This window comes from Tiliqua scincoides, chromosome 8, assembly GCF_035046505.1.
Source record: "Tiliqua scincoides isolate rTilSci1 chromosome 8, rTilSci1.hap2, whole genome shotgun sequence".
Taxonomy (NCBI): Eukaryota; Metazoa; Chordata; class Lepidosauria; order Squamata; family Scincidae; genus Tiliqua; species Tiliqua scincoides.
In genome coordinates, this window is record NC_089828.1 from 9213515 (window position 1) to 9234546 (window position 21032).

Sequence of the window (21032 nt, forward strand, 5' to 3'; positions counted from 1 at the left end):
CAAAGCATGGTGTGCTTGGAAAGGAGCTCTCCCCATCATACCCATGTGCTGGACACTGAGCCTGGGGATTGGTCACATCACCCAAAACTGGCCTGGAGTACATGGCCCAGGCAAATCCAAGCCAGGCTACATACAGTGAGGAGCCTGTTGACGGCATGCTCTGCTCTGTGGCACAAGGAGAAGGTCACACTGACTGGACTGCAGGAGGAGGCGGCCAGGCAGTCGCCTCCCTGTGGGACAAGCTCTGATGCTCTCATAGGCTGCTAACTTGGGGGTTGCACAGATCAACTCTGTGACACTATAACTGTTGTGGAGGAGGGGGTATTGTTATGGGGTTACAAGGCGCACCACACAATCCTCTGTATGTTGCTCAGAAGTAAGCCCCATTCCATTTAGTGGGATTTGCTCTCAAGTTAGCAGGTATGGGATTGCAGCCTCAACCTCTTGTGTTAGACTATTTGCCTAAACCTTAAGGGTATTTAAAACAACGGCAGTAGAGGTCCAGTGGAAGTGTACACCACAAAGGAAGAAGGGCTCAACTAAGTCCAGAAGGGTGCCAGCATGGCTAAGGAGCAGAGTTAGAGAGGCTGTACAGGGCAAGGAAGCTTCCTGCCGTAAGTGCTAGTGTTGTCCTAATGAGAAGAGTAAAAGAGTAAAAAGGAACACAAACTCTGGCCCTGGCAGAGTAAAGAGGCTGAGAGAGTGCTGGGGTGGGGTCTTGAATAAGGCCTCCTGCGTGGCAGACTGGGGAAGGACTGAGATGGCATTGCCAGGACTTGTTTAGTTGCCCTTTTCCAGAAAGGCAGGTCAGACCACCTGTTATCAAACATGGGGTTTCTCCCCTGCTTGTGAGCCCAGGAGCAATCCAGCTTGGAGCTGCACAGAAACAATTCCCACTTGCACCCATCTGGCTGAGTCTCTCTCCCTGTCTCTTTCTCCCAATAGGCTGCCTTCCTGGGTCCCCGCTCTGGAATGACCTCTGTCTATGGCAGTTGGTTTCCCCTCACCCTTTATCATCACTGCCCATTCCAAGGTCACTTTTTGCCAGGACCTGCTGGGTTCTGAGTCAGGGTCCTACAAGCCCCCTTCTAGCCAGAGAAGCAGGACCCTGGAAGGCCAACGGCCCCTGTGGGTCAGCCAAAGTCTGCCCCAGGTGACCCTCTGTCATAAGAACATAAGAACATAAGAACAGCCCCACTGGATCAGGCCATAGGCCCATCTAGTCCAGCTTCCTGTATCTCACAGCGGCCCACCAAATGCCCCAGGGAGCACACCAGATAACAAGAGACCTCATCCTGGTGCCCTCCCCTACATCTGGCATTCTGACTTAACCCATTCCTAAAATCAGGAAGTTGCGCATACACATCATGGCTTGTACCCCATAATGGATTTTTCCTCCAGAAACTTGTCCAATCCCCTTTTAAAGGCGTCTAGGCTAGGCGCCAGCACCACATCCTGTGGCAAGGAGTTCCACAGACCGACCACATGCTGAGTAAAGAAATATTTTCTTTTGTCTGTCCTAACCTGCCCAACACTCAATTTTAGTGGATGTCCCCTGGTTCTGGTATTATGTGAGAGTGTAAAGAGCATCTCCCTATCCACTCTGTCCATTCCCTGCATAATTTTGTATGTCTCAAAATTATGACATTCTATTCTGTCCATAGAATATGCCATTGCAAGGGACCCCACACTCCCCTTGGGACCCCCAGTTGCATGTGCTCCCCCAGGAACTCTAAGTAGTGAGATGAGAGCGGCTTATGCAGAGGCTCAGGTTTGTCAAAGGCAGCGTTGGTGCCACGGCTTCACTGGGAGCCTCCTCCCTGAGCTTTGCAGACCGAGCAGCTCTGGCCGCTCAGAGGGTTCTCCTGTGCAGCTTCCTGGCCTCCCACCATTGGTACCTGGGGCAGAAATAGACCCCTGCACATGGCACAAAGCAGGTGCTGCCAGGGATCGCACGAAGACATGACCAAAAGCGGTTACCTGGCGTGACTAATGGCTGCAACCCACTCATCACAATCCTTCCCGTCCTCCGTCCTCAGTTCCAGGGTTTTCTGGTTGTCGTGGTTGAAGTTAACCGTAAAATAATGCTGTAAAAAATGGAAAGAGGACACATTACTGAAGGTGACCAAAAGTGTTTGACTGCCAATTCATTCCAGCTTTCCTGACACCTCTATGGGAACCACAGGAAGCCAAGAACCAGTTCAGTTTCCTGCAGAAGAGAGTTTCTGCCAGGAAGGCATTTCCATGTGAGAACAAACATGAGAGTGATGATTGCAGTGGTTTGCAAAATGCAGGCACCATGCAGATACACAGGGGAAAAGGGGTGATGTTATATGGTGGGTCCATGAGAATCAAGGAAGGCATAGTGGTAACAGCTCAATACGTTTATTCCATCTTCAGAACAGAACCCAGCAAAATACAAGGCAAACCCCTGGCTTTTTATAGCCTTTAACTCTGCCCAGACTTCCCGTGGTTGGTGCAATTGAAACATTAACTATAGCACCAATCGGATGGTAGGATTTCGATCCATCACCCGATTGGCCAGCCATAAGTCTGGGCCAATCAGTTATGCAGGATTTCGATCCTGCATAACTTACATACATAACACCTCTCCCCCCAAGTACAGTTCAAGATTAACCAACATAGTCCTGTAAGTGGCGGGACCGTACCCGCATTCGCAAAGAACGGCGCGGCGTCGGTATCAGGACCTCTGGTTCCTCACTCAGCTCTGGGGTTGGCACATCTATGGCACAGGGATTCCCCATAGGTGCCCTGACATCTGGTGGCTCAGATAAGTCCACGGAGGTCTCCAGTTCCTGCAGTATCACGTCTGGACTGATGGCCTCTCCAGCCTGTGGCAAGACCTGATGTTCTCCACCGGGGACTGGAATCAGCGACTCTCCACCAGGGACTGAGTCAGCCAGGCGGCGACACATCTGGTCCACATGACGGCGGAGGGTCCGGCTGTCCGGAATGGCCACCTCAAGTGATTCCAATCACAGTTGCTGGGATCCACGCTGGACCATTCACATAGTTCCGTACATACACTGGGTCATTTGGGCTGAACCCACACACACCCTCTCGTATCTCTGAGGTCGGTGGTCTTTCCGAAGTCCTGTCTGGGTGCAGCCGGTCAAGATGCGTTGTCAGGCGGCGCTCCATAAGAAGTTCCACTGGACTGCGGCAGTGCATGGTGTGACTCGCTGGCTGAAAGGGAACACTGCCAGCCGACGGTCCCACTCACCCTGGATGATGCGGGTGAGTGCTTCTTTTGTGGTTCTCACCATGCGTTCAGCTTGACCATTCGTGGATGGATGGAAGGGAGCTGATGTCACATGTCGGATCAAATACCTGCTGATGAACTCCTTGAATTCTGCTGATGTGAACTGGGCAGCGTTATCAGACACGATCGTATCAGGTAGGCCATGGGTAGCAAAGATCTTGTGGAGAGCCTTGATGACTGCCCGGGATGTCATAGCTGCTACTGGGACAACTTCTAGCCATCTGTTGTAGGAGTCCATTAGAATGAAGAAATTTCGGCCGTAAAAGGGTCCTGCAAAGTCTATATGTAGTTGGAACCACGGGGTGCGAGTGGACTCCCACTGTTGTACAGGCGCTCTGGCTGAGACTCCTGGCAGGTGTTGCATCGATTCATCCATTCTTCGATGGCTGCATCAATTCTGGGCCGCCAGACATAGCTTCTGGCCAGTGCCTTCATTCGTATGATGCCTGGATGGTTTTCATGTAGGGCTTCTAGGACCCGGTGACGGAGCTTAGTTGGAATGACGACCCGGCTTCCCCAGAGGAGGCAAGCCTTATGGGCTGAGAGTTCATGCTGGCGGGAGACATATGCAGTGAACTCTGCGTCCATGCGGTCCGTAGGCCACTCCCAACACACAGTTGAGAACACGGGACTTGGCCGAGTGTGAAGCTTCGTCCGACGCATGGAGCAGCGGTTCTGGGAGCGATTCCAGGAGCTTGATGCCATGTGCTGGAGCTGGAGCGGGTCCATGAGCAGGCAGCAGAAAGCGACTGAGGGCATCTGCATGGCCCATCGCTTTGCCAGGCCTGTAATTCAGGGAGTATTGATATGCTGCCAGGAATATGGACCAATGCAGGATGCGGGGAGACAGAATCTGTGGTGTGTTTATCTGGGGCGAAAAGACCCAGCAGAGGCTTATGGTTTGTCAATATCAAAAATCGTCGACCATAAAGATAGTCATGGAATTTTTTTTACACCCGCCACTATAGCCAGAGCCTCTTTGTCTATCTGTGTATAATTCCGTTCAGTAGGAGACAAGATGCGCAAATAGTAGGCTACTGGAGCCTCTCTTCCATCTGAGAGTGTGTGGCTGAGGACTGCACCAATACCGTAGAGGCGTCGCATGCAAGGACAACAGGAAGTGACTCATCAAAGTGAGCCAGTACGGAGTTGGAAGTGAGTAAATTCTTTACCTCTCAGAAGGCAGCATCCTGGCGGCGGCCCCAGACCCAACGGGTCCTCTTGTCCAGGAGGCGATGGAGTGGCTCTGCCAACGCTGCCTTATGTGGCAAAAAGGAATGGTAAAAGTTCAGGAGTCCTAAAAATGCCTGTAACTCCTGCTTGGAGGTTGGAGGTGGGGCATTCACGATAGCTCGAACCTTTTCTGGTGCAGGATGGATACCATTAGCATCAATGAGGTATCCCAGGAACTCAACTTTTGGGGTTCCCAAGATGCACTTCTCTTTCTTTACCTTAAGTTCAGCAGACTGGAAGTAGCAAAGGACCTCGCGAAGGCGGCTGGCAAATTCCGAATCTGATGCCCCAGCAATCAGCACATCGTCAAAGAAGGGAATGACCCCAGGAATTCCTTTGAGGAGAGTGTCTATGAGGCCCTGAAAAATTCCTGGTGCAACACAGATGCCAAACTGTAAGCGCTTGACCCTAAAGGCACCCCAGTGGGTAACTATGTGCCTCTGCTGTGTCCACTAGCAGAGGCATCATCCACTAGCAACTGCTGATAAGCCTGGGCTAAGTCCAGTTTTCCAAAAACCTTAGAGCCTGCAAGGGAGGCGAGGAGATGGCTGATGACCGGCACCAGGTACACATGCTGCTGGAGAGCCTTGTTGATTGTACATTTGTAATCTGCGTAGATCCTCACATCCCCATTAGGCTTGAGAGGGGTAACAATTGGAGTCTCCTAGAGTGTGTGCGGCACTGGCTCTAAGACCCCTTGAGCCACAAGGCGATCCAGTTCCTCGTCTATCTTGGGCTTGAGTGCAAAGGGAACCCGCCGTGCTTTCATGCGGATAGGCGTGACGGCTGGATCTAGGTGCAGAGAGACCAGGGGGCCAGTGTAACAGCCAACGGTCCCCTCGAAGACCTGGGTGAACTCTTGGCAGACTGCATCAAAGTCTAATTCGCTGATACTCTGGACCCCAGTCACCTGGATGCCCAGAAGATCAAACCACACAAGGCCGAGGAGACTGGTGCAATGTCCCTTGGCAACCACCAGATCCAGGAGCCCATCAAAGTGTTTATAATGAACCTGAAACTTACCCACACTCCGAACAGGGACACTGTTACCCTGAAAATCCGTAAGCAAAAGTCCAATCGGTTCCAGGCTGGGGCCCTTTCTAGGGCAAATGCACCGAAAAGTCTCTGTAGAAATAATAGAGAGTGCTGATCTGGAGTCCACTTTCATTACGCAGGGAGAGCCTTGAATTTCTACTGTCACCTGTATCTTTTCCTTGGTTGGCAACCGGACGCTCTGGATGGGGTGTACTGAAGTAGTGTAGATCTCTTCCTGGCTGACAAACCCCTGAAGAACTTTCTGGTTCCAAGCCTGAGAAGGCTTACTGCAACAAGCGAGGGCAATATGGCCCCCCTTTCCGCAGGCCCGACAAGTCACATCACGGAACCGGCAACTCTGACGTTCATGTGGTTCCCCACAGCTGGCACAAGGGCCCTGGCTGGAGACATCCGAGGCCTGCTGGACCCTGGGTCTAGGTGCTTGTGGTTCCTGGCGATCATTGTGTCTTGATATACCTCGTTTAATTTGTAGCACCTCCCCTTCTTCCAAACAGTCTGCGGCCGTGTCCTCATGGTGGACTGCCTTGGCTTTTCGAGTTGTGGCTGGGCTGTGAGAGGCACGAATCTCCCTTGCTCCATCTTCTGCTTTTTCAAATGCCAGCGCCTCCTTGACAGCCTCTTGAAAGGTCAGCTCTTCCTTCGCAACGAGCTTCCCCTGAATCCTTTCGTCCCAGAGGCTGCATACGAACCAGTCAAGTAGCATTTCTTCCAGGTCTCGGAATTCACATCTTCATGCAAGATGACGAAGCATGGACACCTAAGCTGGAACAAACTCACTGGCAGCCTGATCTTGCTTGTAGAAGGCATGGAGGCCCACGATATCCTTATAACTGGTATCCCTTAATTCTGCTGGTGCCATAAGATTCTGGGCGATTTCAAAAGTGGCAGAGCCACAGACGCTGAGCAAGGTGGTCTGCTTTAGGGCAGAATCTTTAACTGCATTGGCCTCCAGGAAGAACTCAGGACGTTCTGCATAGGTGTCCCATAGCTCTGGGGACGCTGGATCGAATTCCCCAATGTGACTTTGGGTGGTCATGGTGGCAGCTCAACAGACGTATGGAAGCTGGTCTTCTTTCTTTGTCTGGGGCGTTAATTCCCCAGTGGTGAATCAGCTCTAAGTTGATCAGCTCTAAGTGGATCAGCTCATTGTTCAGCATGGAGGAATAGGATCCCACCTTCGTTGCCAGTGTTATGTGGTGGGTCCATGCAAATCAAGGAAGGCATAGTGATAACAGCTCAATATGTTTATTCCATCTTCAGAACAGAACCCAGCAAAATACAAGGCAAACCCCTGGCTTTTTATCGCCTTTAACTTTGCCCAGACTTCCCGTGATTGGTGCAATTGAAACATTAACTAGAGGGGCAATTGGATGGTAGGATTTTGATCCATCACCCGATTGGCCAGAATTACATTAACTAGAAGGCCAATCGGATGGTAGGATTTCGATCCATCACCCGATTGGCCAGCCATAAGACTGGGCCAATCAGTTATGCAGGATTTTGATCCTGCATAACTTACATACATAACAGTGATGAACTGCATGCAGTGTTGACACACATACGCATATGCACACACGTGCTCTCAGCAACTTGGCAATTCGGCTCAGTTCGAGTGGCTGCACAATGCAACACGCTAGTTGTGCCCTTTAAAGCCTTACATGGCTTGGAACCAGTTTTGCAGAACTGTCGCCTCCCATGTCGCCTCCCACTGGCCCATCCCCTGAGCTCAACTTAAGCAGTCCTGCTGCGTGTGCCACGCCTTTAAGAAGCCAGGCTGGTGGCAACCGGACAGGGCCTTCTCCATGTTGGCGCCATTGTTGTGGAATTCCCTTCCAGCAGAATTAAGAACTCTGCCTTCCCTGCTTGTCTTCTGGTGAGGCCTCAAGGTTTTTCTTTTGTGTGGTGTTTTCCTCTTGAATGGTTGGCAACCTTCAGTCTCGAAAGACTATGGTATAAGCCTACAGCACCTGATATTCCCAGGCGGTCTCCCATCCAAGTACTAACCAGGCCTGACCCTGCTTAGCTTCTGAGATCATGGTCTAAGCCTACAGCGCCCGGTATTCCCAGGCGGTCTCCCATCCAAGTACTAACCAGGCCTGACCCTGCTTAGCTTCCGAGATCATGGTATAAGCCTGCAGCACCCGGTATTCCCAGGTGGTCTCCCATCCAAGTACTAACCAGGCCTGACCCTGCTTAGCTTCCGAGATCATGGTATAAGCCTACAGCGCCCGGTATTCCCAGGCGGTCTCCCAACCAAGTACTAACCAGGCCTGACCCTGCTTAGCTTCCGAGATCATGGTAGAAGCCTACAGCGCCCGGTATTCCCAGGTGGTCTCCCATCCAAGTACTAACCAGGCCTGACCCTGCTTAGCTTCCAAGATCAGACGAGATCTGGCATGTGCAGGGTAACAGTTTATACTTGATGTTTTCCTGGGTACTTCTGTTTTATATTTCTTAAATGTTTTGTGCCTGGCAATTTTAGACAGGCTGCTGTATTTGTGCTATTCTGCCGCTACTGCTTTATGTTTCATTGTTTAAGTTGCTTTTTATTATGAGATCCTTGAGTGCCCTACACAGTACTGTATTTTAGGAGGGAAGGCAGAGTATGAATCTTATCCATACATAAATGCCCAGAAGTGCCTCTGTGACTGCAGGACTGTACTTTCATTTCACTCTGAGTACAGACCAAGAATCCCTTGAGGAAGCCTCTGGGAGATTTTTCCCATCAGGGCCGATCCTGGACGGGGCCAGTCAGCAGTCAGGCCAGGGAGCAGGTGTGTAGCGCAGCTGTCCAAGAGTAGCTGGGACTGAAGAGCAGAGAGGGGAAGTCTTGCAAGACTGGGTTCACCATCATCCTACACCAGTGGCTTTTCAGTGATTCTCCCAGCCACCCACTACCCGCTCTGCCCATTTGCTGACTGGCTTGCCAGTTTTCTGTTTTTTTACTTTTCTTTTTTAAAAATGCAGGTTTCAGTCTGTTCTGGAAGCTGAGATATGGCCCAAAATGGGCAGACGGTACTCTGAGGCAGTCAAATCTTGGACAGTGCAGATTTGTTATGCTTACTCAGAAGTAGGCAACACAGGAATTGACTCCTGTATGGTTGTGCACAAGATGGCAATCCGAGTCAGGGAAATGAAGGCCACCCTCCTGCCGCTGCTGGGGGTATTTTGAATGGTAGAGTTCCAACACAGGACACTTCATTAACAGGACCATGTAGTTTTTCCTACATTTCTCTACACAAAAGAATAATTGTTCTTGGGCTTTAAATCAGTGGAGGACAGACTACAGCAAGGTAAAATGAATAAACAGGAAGGTTTTCAACAGCACAGGGAAAGGAATTCGCTACCTGGACTTTGCTTAAGGACATGGGTATGACAAACAAGTGCCTTGTTTCATCTGTGTAATGGTGAAAGGGACATCAGCATCAAAGAAAAATGTTTGCATAAAACGGCACACTATAAGACGTACAGTAGGAACAGCCGTGAAGAAGACAAGGAAGAACAGGTCCCACAGAATACTGCAGTCTATGCAAGTTACCTTGCAGAGCAAGCTATGTGCGTTTACTCAGAAATAAGGCCCATTCAATTCAATGGGACTTATTCCCAGGAAAATGTACAGGATGTAATCCTATACATACTTACCTGGGAGTGGGTTCATGTGAATTCAATAGGGCTTACTTTTGAGTAGACACACATGGGATTGGGCTGCTAGGCTACCTTTGAGTCTTTAAGTGCACATTCCTGTTCTAAACAGCTTTGGAACCATTTTGTAAAAAGGCCCAATAGAAATGTGACAATAAATGCATACATCCATGTTCCATGCAACTGTGCGCAAGAACAGGCTAACAGATCATAACCTTGCTGCAAAGTAGGACTGGGAATGGGCAGTTTGGAATGGAAATGCAGCACAGAGGCATCCCAAACCTGCAACTCAATTTGCATAATATGCAAATTAGATTGGTTTTGGCAAACTGAAATATTTATTCATAAATATTTTATCCCAACTTTTCCTTTTACAATACCAGGACGGGGCCGCAAACAACAATAAAACACGTTGAAAATCACAAAACACAGAATGATATGGCAATCCTATATGGCAGGGGTGGCCAAGCCTACTTAACATAAGAGTCACATACTATAAACTTCAGGTGTTTAAGAGTCACTATACTGAAGCAGTGTTTACATGCTTAAACGTATTTACTCACCATGAACATTAAACATGCTTTAATCCACGATTAAAGGTATTATTTACCTTTTATATGAATTGTGATGCAAAAAGGACTTCAAGCTGCACATTATATGCTAAAGAGATGCATGTGGTTCAAGAGCCTGCATTTGGCCACCCCTGCTATATAGGACCAGGTGGGTCCCTACTGGTTGACTGAGGGCCCAGTCCTAGCTAACTTTCTAGCACCTGTGCAGCCACAATGCAGCCCTGAGGTAAGGAAACACATGGTCCCTTACCTTGAGGGGGCCTCTGTGGTCTGCCTTCCCACCACAGGATGCAGGGTGCACCCTATTGGCACAGCTACACCAGCACTGGAAAACTGGATAGGATTGGACCCTGACAGCCCAATCCTATCCACACTTTCCTGAGAGTAATGGGAAAGTTGACTCGAATGGGACTTACTTCTGAGTAGACACACATAGGATTGGGCTGCCTGTCACCTGACTGGCTGGGCTGGTAGCGGCAACCCTGCCATCTGGCCACAAGTGGAGGTGATGTTGACATGCAAACCCTCCACGCCTCTCATGGCGGTATGGCAGGCAAGCAGAGAGTTCTGCTTTTGTAAGATCGGAAAGGGGGGAGAGAATCTCAAGCCAGGAGACCCAGGAGTTCGGTCCAGTGCCTTACCCCACCCCCATTCCAGAAGTGCCTCCCTTGCCAGCCCAGCTGACTGAGGAAGTGTTGCAACGCAATGGTGCCACAAAGGCTGTAGGCTTTGTCCGCAGATTCCACAGACCGAGCCAGGATGCCCAGGGGTTTTAGGCTGGGCAGAGCCACTTCTTCCCCTGGACAGCATCCAGCCCTGGTGATAGCCACTAGGCCTCTGGCTCCTTGGAGTCTGGTCTGCCTGACCTTGCTCACTTCTCAGCACTCGGCAGAGCCACAACAGACCCAGGAGCCACAAACAGACCCAGGCTGGCACCTCACAACCCACAGGCATGGGATTTTCCTGACCATCTGGCTTGAGTGGCTCCCCTTGATGCCTCCTGTAGGGCCTCTGCTTGGATTGCACAGGGGGCTTGGATTGCACAGGCTGGCTCCTCCACTTGAAACTGGTAGTCCAGAATATCCCCTGGGCTGTGCTGGCACATGGCCTCAGTTGCCATCCTCCACAGCAGATGCCTTGGGCAGTGCAGGTGAGTGAGAAGGTGGAATGTGAGAAGGAGTGCCCCCGGGGAGTAGGGCGTGTGCCATCCTTCCTGCCCTAGAAGAGGCTCCTAGACTTGGGGGCGGGCAGATCCACTGAGGTTGGATCTTGGCACACCTAAGTGCTTGCCGCATCTGGAATGCCAGGCTGGCACAGGCAGGGCAGAATGGGTCCTGGCACAGGCTATTTTTAGCTTCTCCTGGCATTTACAGCATTTGTGTTAATGATCACGGGCAGGCTCCTACCCAGTCAAAGAGGGGGATGTTCGCGCTCATTCGCTTTCCTTTCCTGCAGTCTCCTAGGAAACAAGCAATGTTCTCTGAGGCCAGAGACCAAGCTGAGTAACTTGGGAAATCAATCGGGAAGCGGCAAGCTCCATCCTTTCTGCCTCTGGTCGCCACTCCCATGAGCCTTTCTGGCCAGCAGGTCTTGGAAACAGCATGGCAGGATCCGGCGTGCCCCATCTCTCTGCCCCCAGCTTGCCGGAGTTCCAGTGCTTGCTCTCCTGCTGATTTGGCACCCACTCCATGCAGCTGCTGGCAGCCCCCCCCCAAGTCTTTATGTAGAGACTTTGCTTGTCACCCAGTCACAGGTGAACTGGGAGGCTGGCTTTGACTTGAGCCACAAGTAGCCAAGAAGAGTCTTTCCATCTCCCTCACATTTGGGCTGTGAGGCTCTTGCAGTCCATATCTGGGCCAGAGAAGAGATGACCTGCAGGGCCTTGTCTCTGCCCTCACTGACTGTGTGTGTTGCTGAAAAGCAGCCTCGGAGCCTGCTGGCGAGTGGAGAAGGGCAGCCAGCTCCTGCCAGCTCTGAGTCAAACCCCAGACAGAGGGGGCCTTGTGAGGCACAGGCCCATGACCTGCTGAGCTAGGGGAGAGGCCTCCTGCTTGGTGTGCAGAAGGGCCCTGTCCCCGGCAGCAGGGCATCTCCAGGCAGGACTGAAAGGGAAGCCCTCCTGATTGTTGGCCTGGCTTTGCCCTGCCCTGCCCCAGAACTGGCCCACTGTCCAATCTTTGATCAGTTCCTTGGCATCTTGCTTCCTTGGTATTATTATTATCTCTTGTTGCTTTCAAATGAAAAACCAGCAGGAGGAGGAGGAAAGGGTTTAGTCATTGCCTTCCCCCTTGGCCCACTTGGACAGACTGTTCGCCTGTCCTTCTGCAGTCTGGCAGCCTACCAAGGAGACTCTCCCCCCTCCCCCCCCCCACACACACAGTCCAACTACCAGGTGAAAGAGACAAAATTCCTTCTGGCTCACCCCCATCTGGGTCTGCCAGAATTAGGCAGGAGCGCAGCCAGAGCTCCCCCAACCCTCTCCATTTGACTGGCTCTCTGGCTGCTGACCTTGCTGGGGTTATTTGTCCCGGTTGTGCAGCCCTGAAGTACTTCTGATCCTCCACATGCTGCTTCTTCAAGGACATTCTGCTGCCTGTGATTTCCACAGCAACCTGCGCTACGCATTCCAGGCAAGGCTGAACAAGGGGGTTTCCTCATCTAAAGATAGCCCTGCACTAGGATGAGTGTTTGGAGAACAGGGATCTCTCCCCTCCTCTCAACCAGGGGTGCAGCTGTGCTGCGTCCAGAGTCCTTGCTGTCTTCTTTTTTTCTGGTCAGAGTTTGGAACTGTATCTTATGTTCAAAATGCTTAGAAAGCACGGTGGACGACAAGGACCAGCCCCACCTATCCCCATGACACAATTGACCAGCACCTGGCCCGGGTCCCAGGAGGGCACCAAAGATGCTGTGGGGTCTGGAAGCCAAATCCTGTGGGGATGGTTTAGAGAGCCTGGGGCACTTCTTCCATCTCCGAGCATCTGAAGGGCTGTCGTGCAGAAGAAGAGGAGGGCCTGCTCTCTGTGGCCCCCAAGGACAGGGCTAGAACCATTTGGACTGTGGAAACTCTTGCAGTCCATGGTTGGGCCAGAGAAGAGGCAACCTGGGAGGTAGGCCAAAGCTGGACAGAAATGTCCAGAATGCAAGAGCTACCACCACAGGATCTGCCTGCTGTGCATTTGAGGGCTCTTCCTCCTGGGAGATTTCCAAGCAGAAGCTGATGACCACCTGTCAGGGATGCTGCAGTAGCTTGTGCTTAGCAGGGGGTTGGACTAGGTGACCTCAAAGTTCTCTTCCAAAACTGTGACGAAACAGGCATGGGGTACCTGTAGACCTTCTGCTCGCCAGTTTGGAGCTTGCCTCAGAGGTCTCTTTGGTGGGCATCATCATCTTCCTAGCCATAGTTGTAGCCACAGAGCCTGGTGACTGCATTTGCGTCTCTCTCCTATCCTGACCCAGCTTCAGCCCAAACGCCAGGGTCCAAACTTCCCCTTAGTCTAGAACAAGCGTGCCCAAACCCCGGCCCGGGGGCCACTTGCGGCCCTCAGGGACTCACAATCTGGCCCACAGGGAGCCCCCAGTCTCCAATGAGCATCTGGCCCTCCAGAGACTTGCTAGAGCCCATGCTGGCCTGACACAACTTCTCTCAGTTTGACCTCTTGCATGAGCTGTTGGACAAGGGTTCCCTCCACTGCTTGCTGTTTCACGTCTGTGATGCAGCAGTGGCAGTGAAGGAAAGGCTAGCCTTGCCTTGTGCAAGGACTTTTATAGGCCTTGAGCTATTGCAAGACCTTCATTCATTCATACAAGTTCCATCTCTAACATATTCATTTATGTAAATTTATTCAAATTGGAAATGTAAATTAATTCGGCCCATGACACAGTGTCAGAGAGATGATGTGGCCCTCCTGCTAAAAAGTTTGGACACCCCTGGTCTAGAACAATCCTCATACAGGAACTTTCCTCTTTTGTGCTCCTCTTAGGCCACAAGAACACGAGAAGTGCCCTACTGGATCAGGACCAGGGTCCACCTAGCCTGGCTTCCTGTATCTCACATTGATGCGCCTTGGGTACACACAAGAAAACAAAAGACCTCTACCCTGGTACCACTCCCTTGCACCTGGCATCTAGAGATGGGATGCATATACCCAACCTGGCTTGTTCCCTGTGACAAACATTTCCGCCACACATCTGTCCAGTTCCCTTTTAAAGGCACCCAGGCAGGGCCCGTCACCGACACCATTCTCCTTAACCACACCCAAAGCTAACTTCTGCTCAGCTGATGTTCTGAGTTCCTGACTAGCAGCAAGGCCCCCTGCAGTGAACCAAGGCAACTTCCTGGGCTGGAAAGCTGTCCCTTACCTGTTGCATTTTATTTTCTAATTAATTATATTGTACAGTCATGTCACAAACTTTGTGGGGAAGATTCGGCTTTGATGGGAAGCCAATTTACTTTTAACACAAACCAGGTAACTGTCCTGAGTGTCTGAACAGCCCACCAACAGAATCAGCTGCCCACAGAGGTTGCCCAGGCTCCTTTCTTGGGGGCTTTCAGGAAAAGATGGGGCTCTTTTAGGTCTAGGATACTCCTGGAACAAGGCCAAGGAGAAGGACCAAATGCTCTTTAGGGTCTTCATGATCTACTGTACTGGGCTTACTCATATAATGCCGCATGAAACATTATATCCCTGGGAGAGTGTGGTGTTAGCCTAACAACTGCTCTATTTTGCAGTGTGACTTGGTGAGGGGGGCAAGGAGGTGTTGCTCCTCCCTCACCAACCATTTGTCCTTTGAAACTCCCCCCCCCCAACAGCTTCCCACCACCACTGCCAGCAAGTTCCCAAAGGAGCCACTGGGTTACTATTATTTACAGCAGCAGAGTCAGGTTTCATTGAGCCCTTCAATGTGGAAGATGTTCGGCAGCGCATGCCTCCTCACAGCATGTTGGGATGGACAAATGGAGTCTTCACAGCAGGCACTGTGATTCGCATGCCTCCGCCATGGTTTGGCTTGGCCAAGGGCATCCCTTACTCAGTTGCTCTCTTTCCTGCCCTGTACTCCTGGCATCAGCAGTGCAAGAGATGGAGGGCTGAACATGTCTGCAGCCCACCCAAAGGGCAAGAAACGCAGGTGGAGGACCCCACCACCACCAAATAAGAGCTGCCACATTCTTTTGTACATAGAAGAGAGGGCCTGTCTGTCAGGGCCAAGTGGAGGACGGCTTGTGCAGGTCTTTGGCTTATGGCCTCTTAAGTGTGATGACTGCATCACAAGCAGGGATGACTTCACCACCACACAGTGGCATGTGTTGATGTGGGGAAGAATGGTGCACTCCATGTGCAATGAGTGCTGGGACCACTGCAGAGAGAGTTTTATGAACCCCTACTTGGTAGGTTATAAAGCCTGAGGGAAAGACTGAAGACCCCCTCTGATCTGACTTTCCAGCACTGATGCAGCCTGAGGAAAGGAAACAAACATTTTCTTAGCTTGAGGAGGCCTCTGTGACTGCCCCCCCCAGGACACAGTGCACACCCTGTTGGTCCAGCTTTATCAGCACTGGAAAGTTGGGTAGGATTGGGCCCACAGTCTGACCCTTGCTTGGGTCCGGGAACCTGGTCTCCCATCCAGGTGCAGGTGATTCCACCAAAGGCTCCTAACTTCTAGAGCAAACATTAAAAGTGATGGTGAGTAGATGAGCTGCAAGTGAGGGTGGTGAATTTGCCACCCTGGTCCCTGACTGTGATGAAAAAGCCTCTCCAGTTGAGGGAGGCAAGAGGAGACCCCCCGCTCTGGCCCCAAATGCCCTGGCGGCTGTGCTGACTGGCTTCCGAACAGTTCAAGACGGTGGTTTTGAACTTGATAGTCCTGGATAGTTTGGGACCAAGGCGTCTCAAGGACTGCCTCCTTCCCCATCAACCGCCTCACCCAACATGGTCGGCCAAGGAGCCCCTGCTGCATGTACCTGGCTGAGGATGCCACAAAGGGCAGCAGAACCTTCCTTGTCTTTAGTTGTCCATCATCACTGGAACTCCCTCTCTTTGGAGTTCAGATCAGCACCTTCCTGGCAGACATTTAAAGACCAATCTTGTCCATTTGATGTCCTCCTTCCAGCCCTTTAATGCTGTTTTAGTCACTGTTTAATCACTGGAAATAGGATTGCTGTTATCAATCAATGTTGGATAATTAATTATAGGATTGTTGCAGTGCTGTTTTATTGTACTACTCCTCTTACCTGCTTTTATTATCTCTGTTCTGTGATTTTTGTTTTGATTTTGTGTGTGTGTGTGTTTGCATTTTTAGTTTGTCATGATTTGTTGTATTTAAAATGGTTACTGTTGGCCACCGTGGGCATCCCACTTTTGGGAGGAAAGGTGGGATATAGATGTCCTGAATAAATAAAACAGGACTCAGAATGGGAAAAATTACTCTCATCCTCCCCCCTCCCTAGACCATAGCCAGCTGTGACTGTCCTGGCTCCTCACTGAATATTCCTCCCTTAACAACACTCTCTGAGTTGACTCCAAGACCTCACCTCTCCTTGCTCCCTTGACAGCCCCCCCATCCTCAAGTTGTGCAAGACACAATGTCTCCTCTAGAAACGCACCACCACATCCTGCCAAGCCTTCTCCAGTCTAGGAGAGTCATGTGGGTGCCACACACATGCATGAGGGCACATGTCATGAGCATAGAGATATGCTCACACAGAGCAAGCTAATCCTACTCCAGTCTGGTCTCTTTTCACAAGTAAATATTGCTCCCTTTCTACAGACCCCAAACCCCACTGCTTACTTGATGCTGGGGAAATGTCCTTTGCCTCCAAAGCTAGAATATGGTTGCATTTTAGTGTGAAACTCAGCTGACGGTCCTTTGAACAAGAGCCACAAGCAACAGAAGCAAAGGAACCATCAAAGTCAAAAGCCACAACCACCCCTTTGTGCATCTGGCTTGGACCCATGTCCTGCTCTAGCAAAGTCCTGGAGTCCACACTGCCTGGCAGCGGCTGTCCAGGGTTTCTGAGAGGAATTGTCCAGGGCCTCCCAGATGCTCCTGGGACCTTCTGCATTCAGTTGCTATCCACAAGACTTGCAGGGTTTGCATCTGTGGGTAGGTTCTGATGTGATTCTATTATAGGGAATGCATATTCCCTATTTCTGACTTTGATGAAATAAGGCATTGTAAACATCGATTTACAATTTTATTAACTCCTAATGGCCCAATCCTATCCAACCTTCCGGTGCTGATGCAGCCAGGCCAACAGGGCATGTGCTGGATAAATTCCCAGTTACAAGCTTTACTAGCTACAAGCTGTACCTCTAGGCCAGCCATGATAATGACACCTTTTTGGGAAGGGGTGGGGCGGGGTCTGGAGTCCTTGTTCCTTTCTCCTTGCAAGGAAGCACAGGGCATTCTTCCTTGCCTGGGTGTCGGCAGGGCAAGGGGCATAGATGTCTACATGTGCATCCTCTGGCAGCAGTGGACTGCTGAGCCAGACATGACAGGCGAGGAGTGCACAGGTGTTTTCCTTGGAGGTCCAGGGGTATTGCTCCAGAGATGATGGAATGGCAGAAAAATGCTGCCTTGCTCATATGGCCTGCCTGGGAGAAATCCTCCTGGAGATCTCCCCAGTTTAGCTAGAAAGGGAACATCTCACTCCCACAGCTGCTGCTAAGAAAGCAAAGTATTTTTGCTGCTTGGAGTGCTGGGAGATTTTGCTTGCTCACAGGCTTGGAAATGACATGTCCTCATCAGTACCAGAAGCTTCACCAGCTCCTGATTGCGAAGTTATTGTTGCTATTTAGAGATCCACTCATATTCCCAGGACCAAGACGAAGGATCTTTATTCTTTAGTCATGAACCAAGCCCCAAACTGTGTTCACACAGACATGCACACAGTCGAAGTGGGTCTGATGCCACAGCACCCCACAGTCAACAGAGCAGCCTTCGGGGGGGGGGGGTCCTGAGGGTAGCTCCCTCCATGTGAGCAAACTCCAGGTGAGATGCTGTGTTAGTCCAAAGCAGGAAAGAGGTTTCTTCAACATCTGAGGTGGGTTTGAGCAACTGCTGCTGTCAGCGGGAACTCCTGCTCTTCCGAAGAGGCAGGAAGTGGGCTTGGTGGACACACAGGCACACACTGATGAAGACAGGGAGGGCCAGCTGGTGCCCCATGGCTCAGATCCAGCCTATGAATCTATTGAATGGGCCTCTTGTCCAGTCATGCCAAGGGGAAGACTTTTGCCCCAGCGAACTTGTCAAGTGACATGTTTTCAAAGTATGGGGAAGACAGAAGTGGGAGAGTTGCCCAGGCTGGGGTCATCCTTGGGTGGGCCTAGTGCAGTTAAATACAGATATCTCAGCCTCAAAGACAGAACACTGACAGCTCATGTTGCTACTGTGATGGCAACCATGGCCACTGACTATTAAATGACAGGGGAAAAGCCCAAAAAGGCCTGCTAACATATTCGCTTCAGAATCTGCTATGAGAGCAAAGCACATATAATGGTGCTCCCTATATAAACTCCCAGAAAAAGATTGTGCATTTCCTGTGGTCATCAATGGCCACCAGTGTTCTGGCTTATTATGGGCAAGGTCAGGGGTGGCCTCTACACACAAGAAGCCCAAGCCATCAGTTTGTTTGGGGTGCTGATGAGGTGGGTGGAGAGCCCCCAAGGCACCCTTTACAACACTGCAAAAGGCCCTGGGGCAAATGTCCCATATCCAATGAGATATGATCATTTGGAGTGTGGCAAGAGGTCTTTGGTGGGCTATCACTGTGCCAGTGCATGAAGGTACTTATCAGCCAGACCACTTCCGGAGCCTGAAGAGGCCTCTGCATGCCTCTAGAAGCCACTTGCTTTCCAAGCGCCAGGAGGGATGCCAACCCCAAGCAGGCAGACCACATGGGCCATGGGGAGAATGCTCACATTTGCTCCCAGCAGAGGGCTTGATGTCCTCCAATGTCCATAAGAGCTTCTGTGGCAAAATAATCCGCTTCCCTTGGCCCCCTTCTATCCTCAGTGTGCATCACGCCTAGACTCCTTTTCTCCAGAAAAGCTCAGGCATCAGGTCCCCATCCAAACAGTGTCCAAGACCAACCCTCCCTGGCACCAACAGCTGACCTGATTCTCAGGAGGCAGTTCCCTCTGCTCGACCCATACCATGGGTGACCTTAGACCATTTCCAGGATTGACATGGCTTCCCAAAGACTGTGGCAATATTTTGAACCCTCATAAATGCCAACACTTTATTGCTGTTACTACTATGTGTGAAATAGGAAAGAAGGGAATGAGGCACCCAGCATGCCACCAGAATGCTGAAGGATGAATCCCAAAGACACAAGAACATCCTGAAAACTGGGCTCTCAGCAAGTCCACAGCAGCAGCCACAGGCTTAAAAAAACACACACACACTCTGAATTGGGGTGGAGGGGCTGCACTTCCTCCCACTGCCTTAGAAAGCACTCTATTTCTTCCTTCCTTCCTGTGAGGTTCCTGATTCTTGACCAATCAAGGGCAAAGAAGCCACTCTGATGAAGGCTGGGCCATGATAGGTCTCCTGGGCAGTGAAATGGGCTCTGCAGCCTCCCCAGGCCGCGTCTTCCAGCAAATAAACCTGGTTTAATGTTTATCAGTTTATTTAAAAACTATCTAGCCTGCCTTTCTGCCTCATCAAAGGGACCACCAATGACATAATCACAAAGTCAGCAAGCCGGTCCCTCTCTTTCAGTCTAAATGGACACCCTTGACTGTGTGCGACCTCCAGGTTTCAGAGGCAAGCCAAGTGAGAGGGGCTGTGTGCTCCCAGAGGCAGCTGGTGGGCCACTGTGAGATGCAGGCAGCTGGACGAGATGGGCCCCGGGCCTGATCCAGCGGGGCGCTTCTGATGATGTCCTTACGTTCTTACCCCTGTGTTTTAAAACCCCAGCTGTGGAGTCTCCTTGGGGTTCCAAGCCCACAAACCCCATCAGTACAGAAAAGGGGTCTCTGCTGCTCTGCCTGGGTGGCCAGAGGAGTCATTTCACCAGCTGATGCCCTCGGGCCTCCGCAAAGAGCCCCTCACTGTCCACAAAGGAGGGGGAAGAGCCGGGCACCCCCAGCTTCTCCATAATCATTCCAAGGACGGGACGGCTGGGAGCTGCGCTCGTCCTCTGGCTTGGTGCTTGGGCCAAAATGTCACTCAGCGCGAGGATGACCCAGGAATCCGTAGAGAGACCCAGGGACGTGCTGGCTGGGCCCAGAACCTCCCTCCAAGCCCAGAACGGCCCTGCTGGCCAGCGAGTCGCCCGCTGCTGCCTTCCCGGGCCCCATCCTCACCCCACCCCACCCCGGCCCCTCAAGAGAAACACTCCGCGGCCCCACTCGTTGGCGAAGGGGGACGGCGCGGGGCGGGGGCTGCAGCAGAAGAGGCGCTCCCCCTTTCCTCCACCGGGGGCGCCCTTGTGCGCCACCGGCCGCCTGCCCTGATGGGTCCGGCCGATCGCCCGCCCCGAACGTCGCCAGGCGGCTCTGCGGCGCCCCGCGGAACTTGGCTCGATGGCCTGGCCGGAGCAGGCGCTCGGGTGCAGAGCCCGCCCTGGAGAGGGCGGGGAGGCGCCGGAGGGGTTTGCCGCAAGCACCCCCCGCGGACGCCCCACGCCGCCGTCGGAGGGTCCCGCCGCCCGCGCGCCGACGCACCTGCTTCTCGAGGGGGTCCTTGGGCTTGGGCGAGGGCGCGCGGTCGCAGACGCAGCCCTCCAGCAGGTAGAGGCCGGCGGGCCGCGAGCTGGAGTCGCTCTCGAAGTAGAAGAGCAGGTTCTGGAGCAGGGCGAACCAGCGCGGCTGCCAGCGGGCGTTGTCCGAGCTGCGCTTGCTCAGGTAGCCGCGCCGCGCGCCCTCCGCCTTGGCCAGCAGCCCCAGGTGCAGCGCGTGGCCCTCGTTCAGCCGCATCCCCTTCTGCATGGCTCCGCTCAGCGCCCCGCGCCCCGCCGCGCCGCCGCCGCCCCGCTCATGCCGCCGCCGCAGCCGCAGCTCCTCGCCCGCGCCCCGGCTCCGCGCGGCACAGCGCTGGTCACGTGGCCCGCGGCGGCGGCGGCTCCGGCGAGCCTCCCGAGCAGCACCGCGGACAGCGCCCTGCGCAGCGCAGCGCCGCCCCGCCGCTCGCGTCGGGGGCGGTGCGCGCAGAAGGCCGCGGGCGGGGCCCCACTACAGGCGCGCTCGGCGCCCCGGCCGGCGCCCCGGGAGCCCGCGTGTCGGCAGCCTCGTCCCGGGAAGCAG

General features: G+C 52.5%; 1 protein-coding gene across 1 annotated transcript in view; it reads right to left on the reverse strand.

Moving 5' to 3' along the window:
• The window catches only part of RASGRF1 (Ras protein specific guanine nucleotide releasing factor 1), a 55686-nt gene extending 34969 nt beyond the window's left edge, over positions 1-20717 (reverse strand). Inside the window, exons 1-2 of the mRNA XM_066636004.1 lie at positions 20454-20717; positions 1981-2087 (exon numbers count right to left, since the gene is read on the reverse strand). Coding sequence (XP_066492101.1) covers positions 1981-2087; positions 20454-20717 — 371 coding nt within the window. The remainder of the gene's footprint in view (positions 1-1980; positions 2088-20453) is intronic.
• Between the last annotated feature and the right edge of the window lie 315 nt (positions 20718-21032).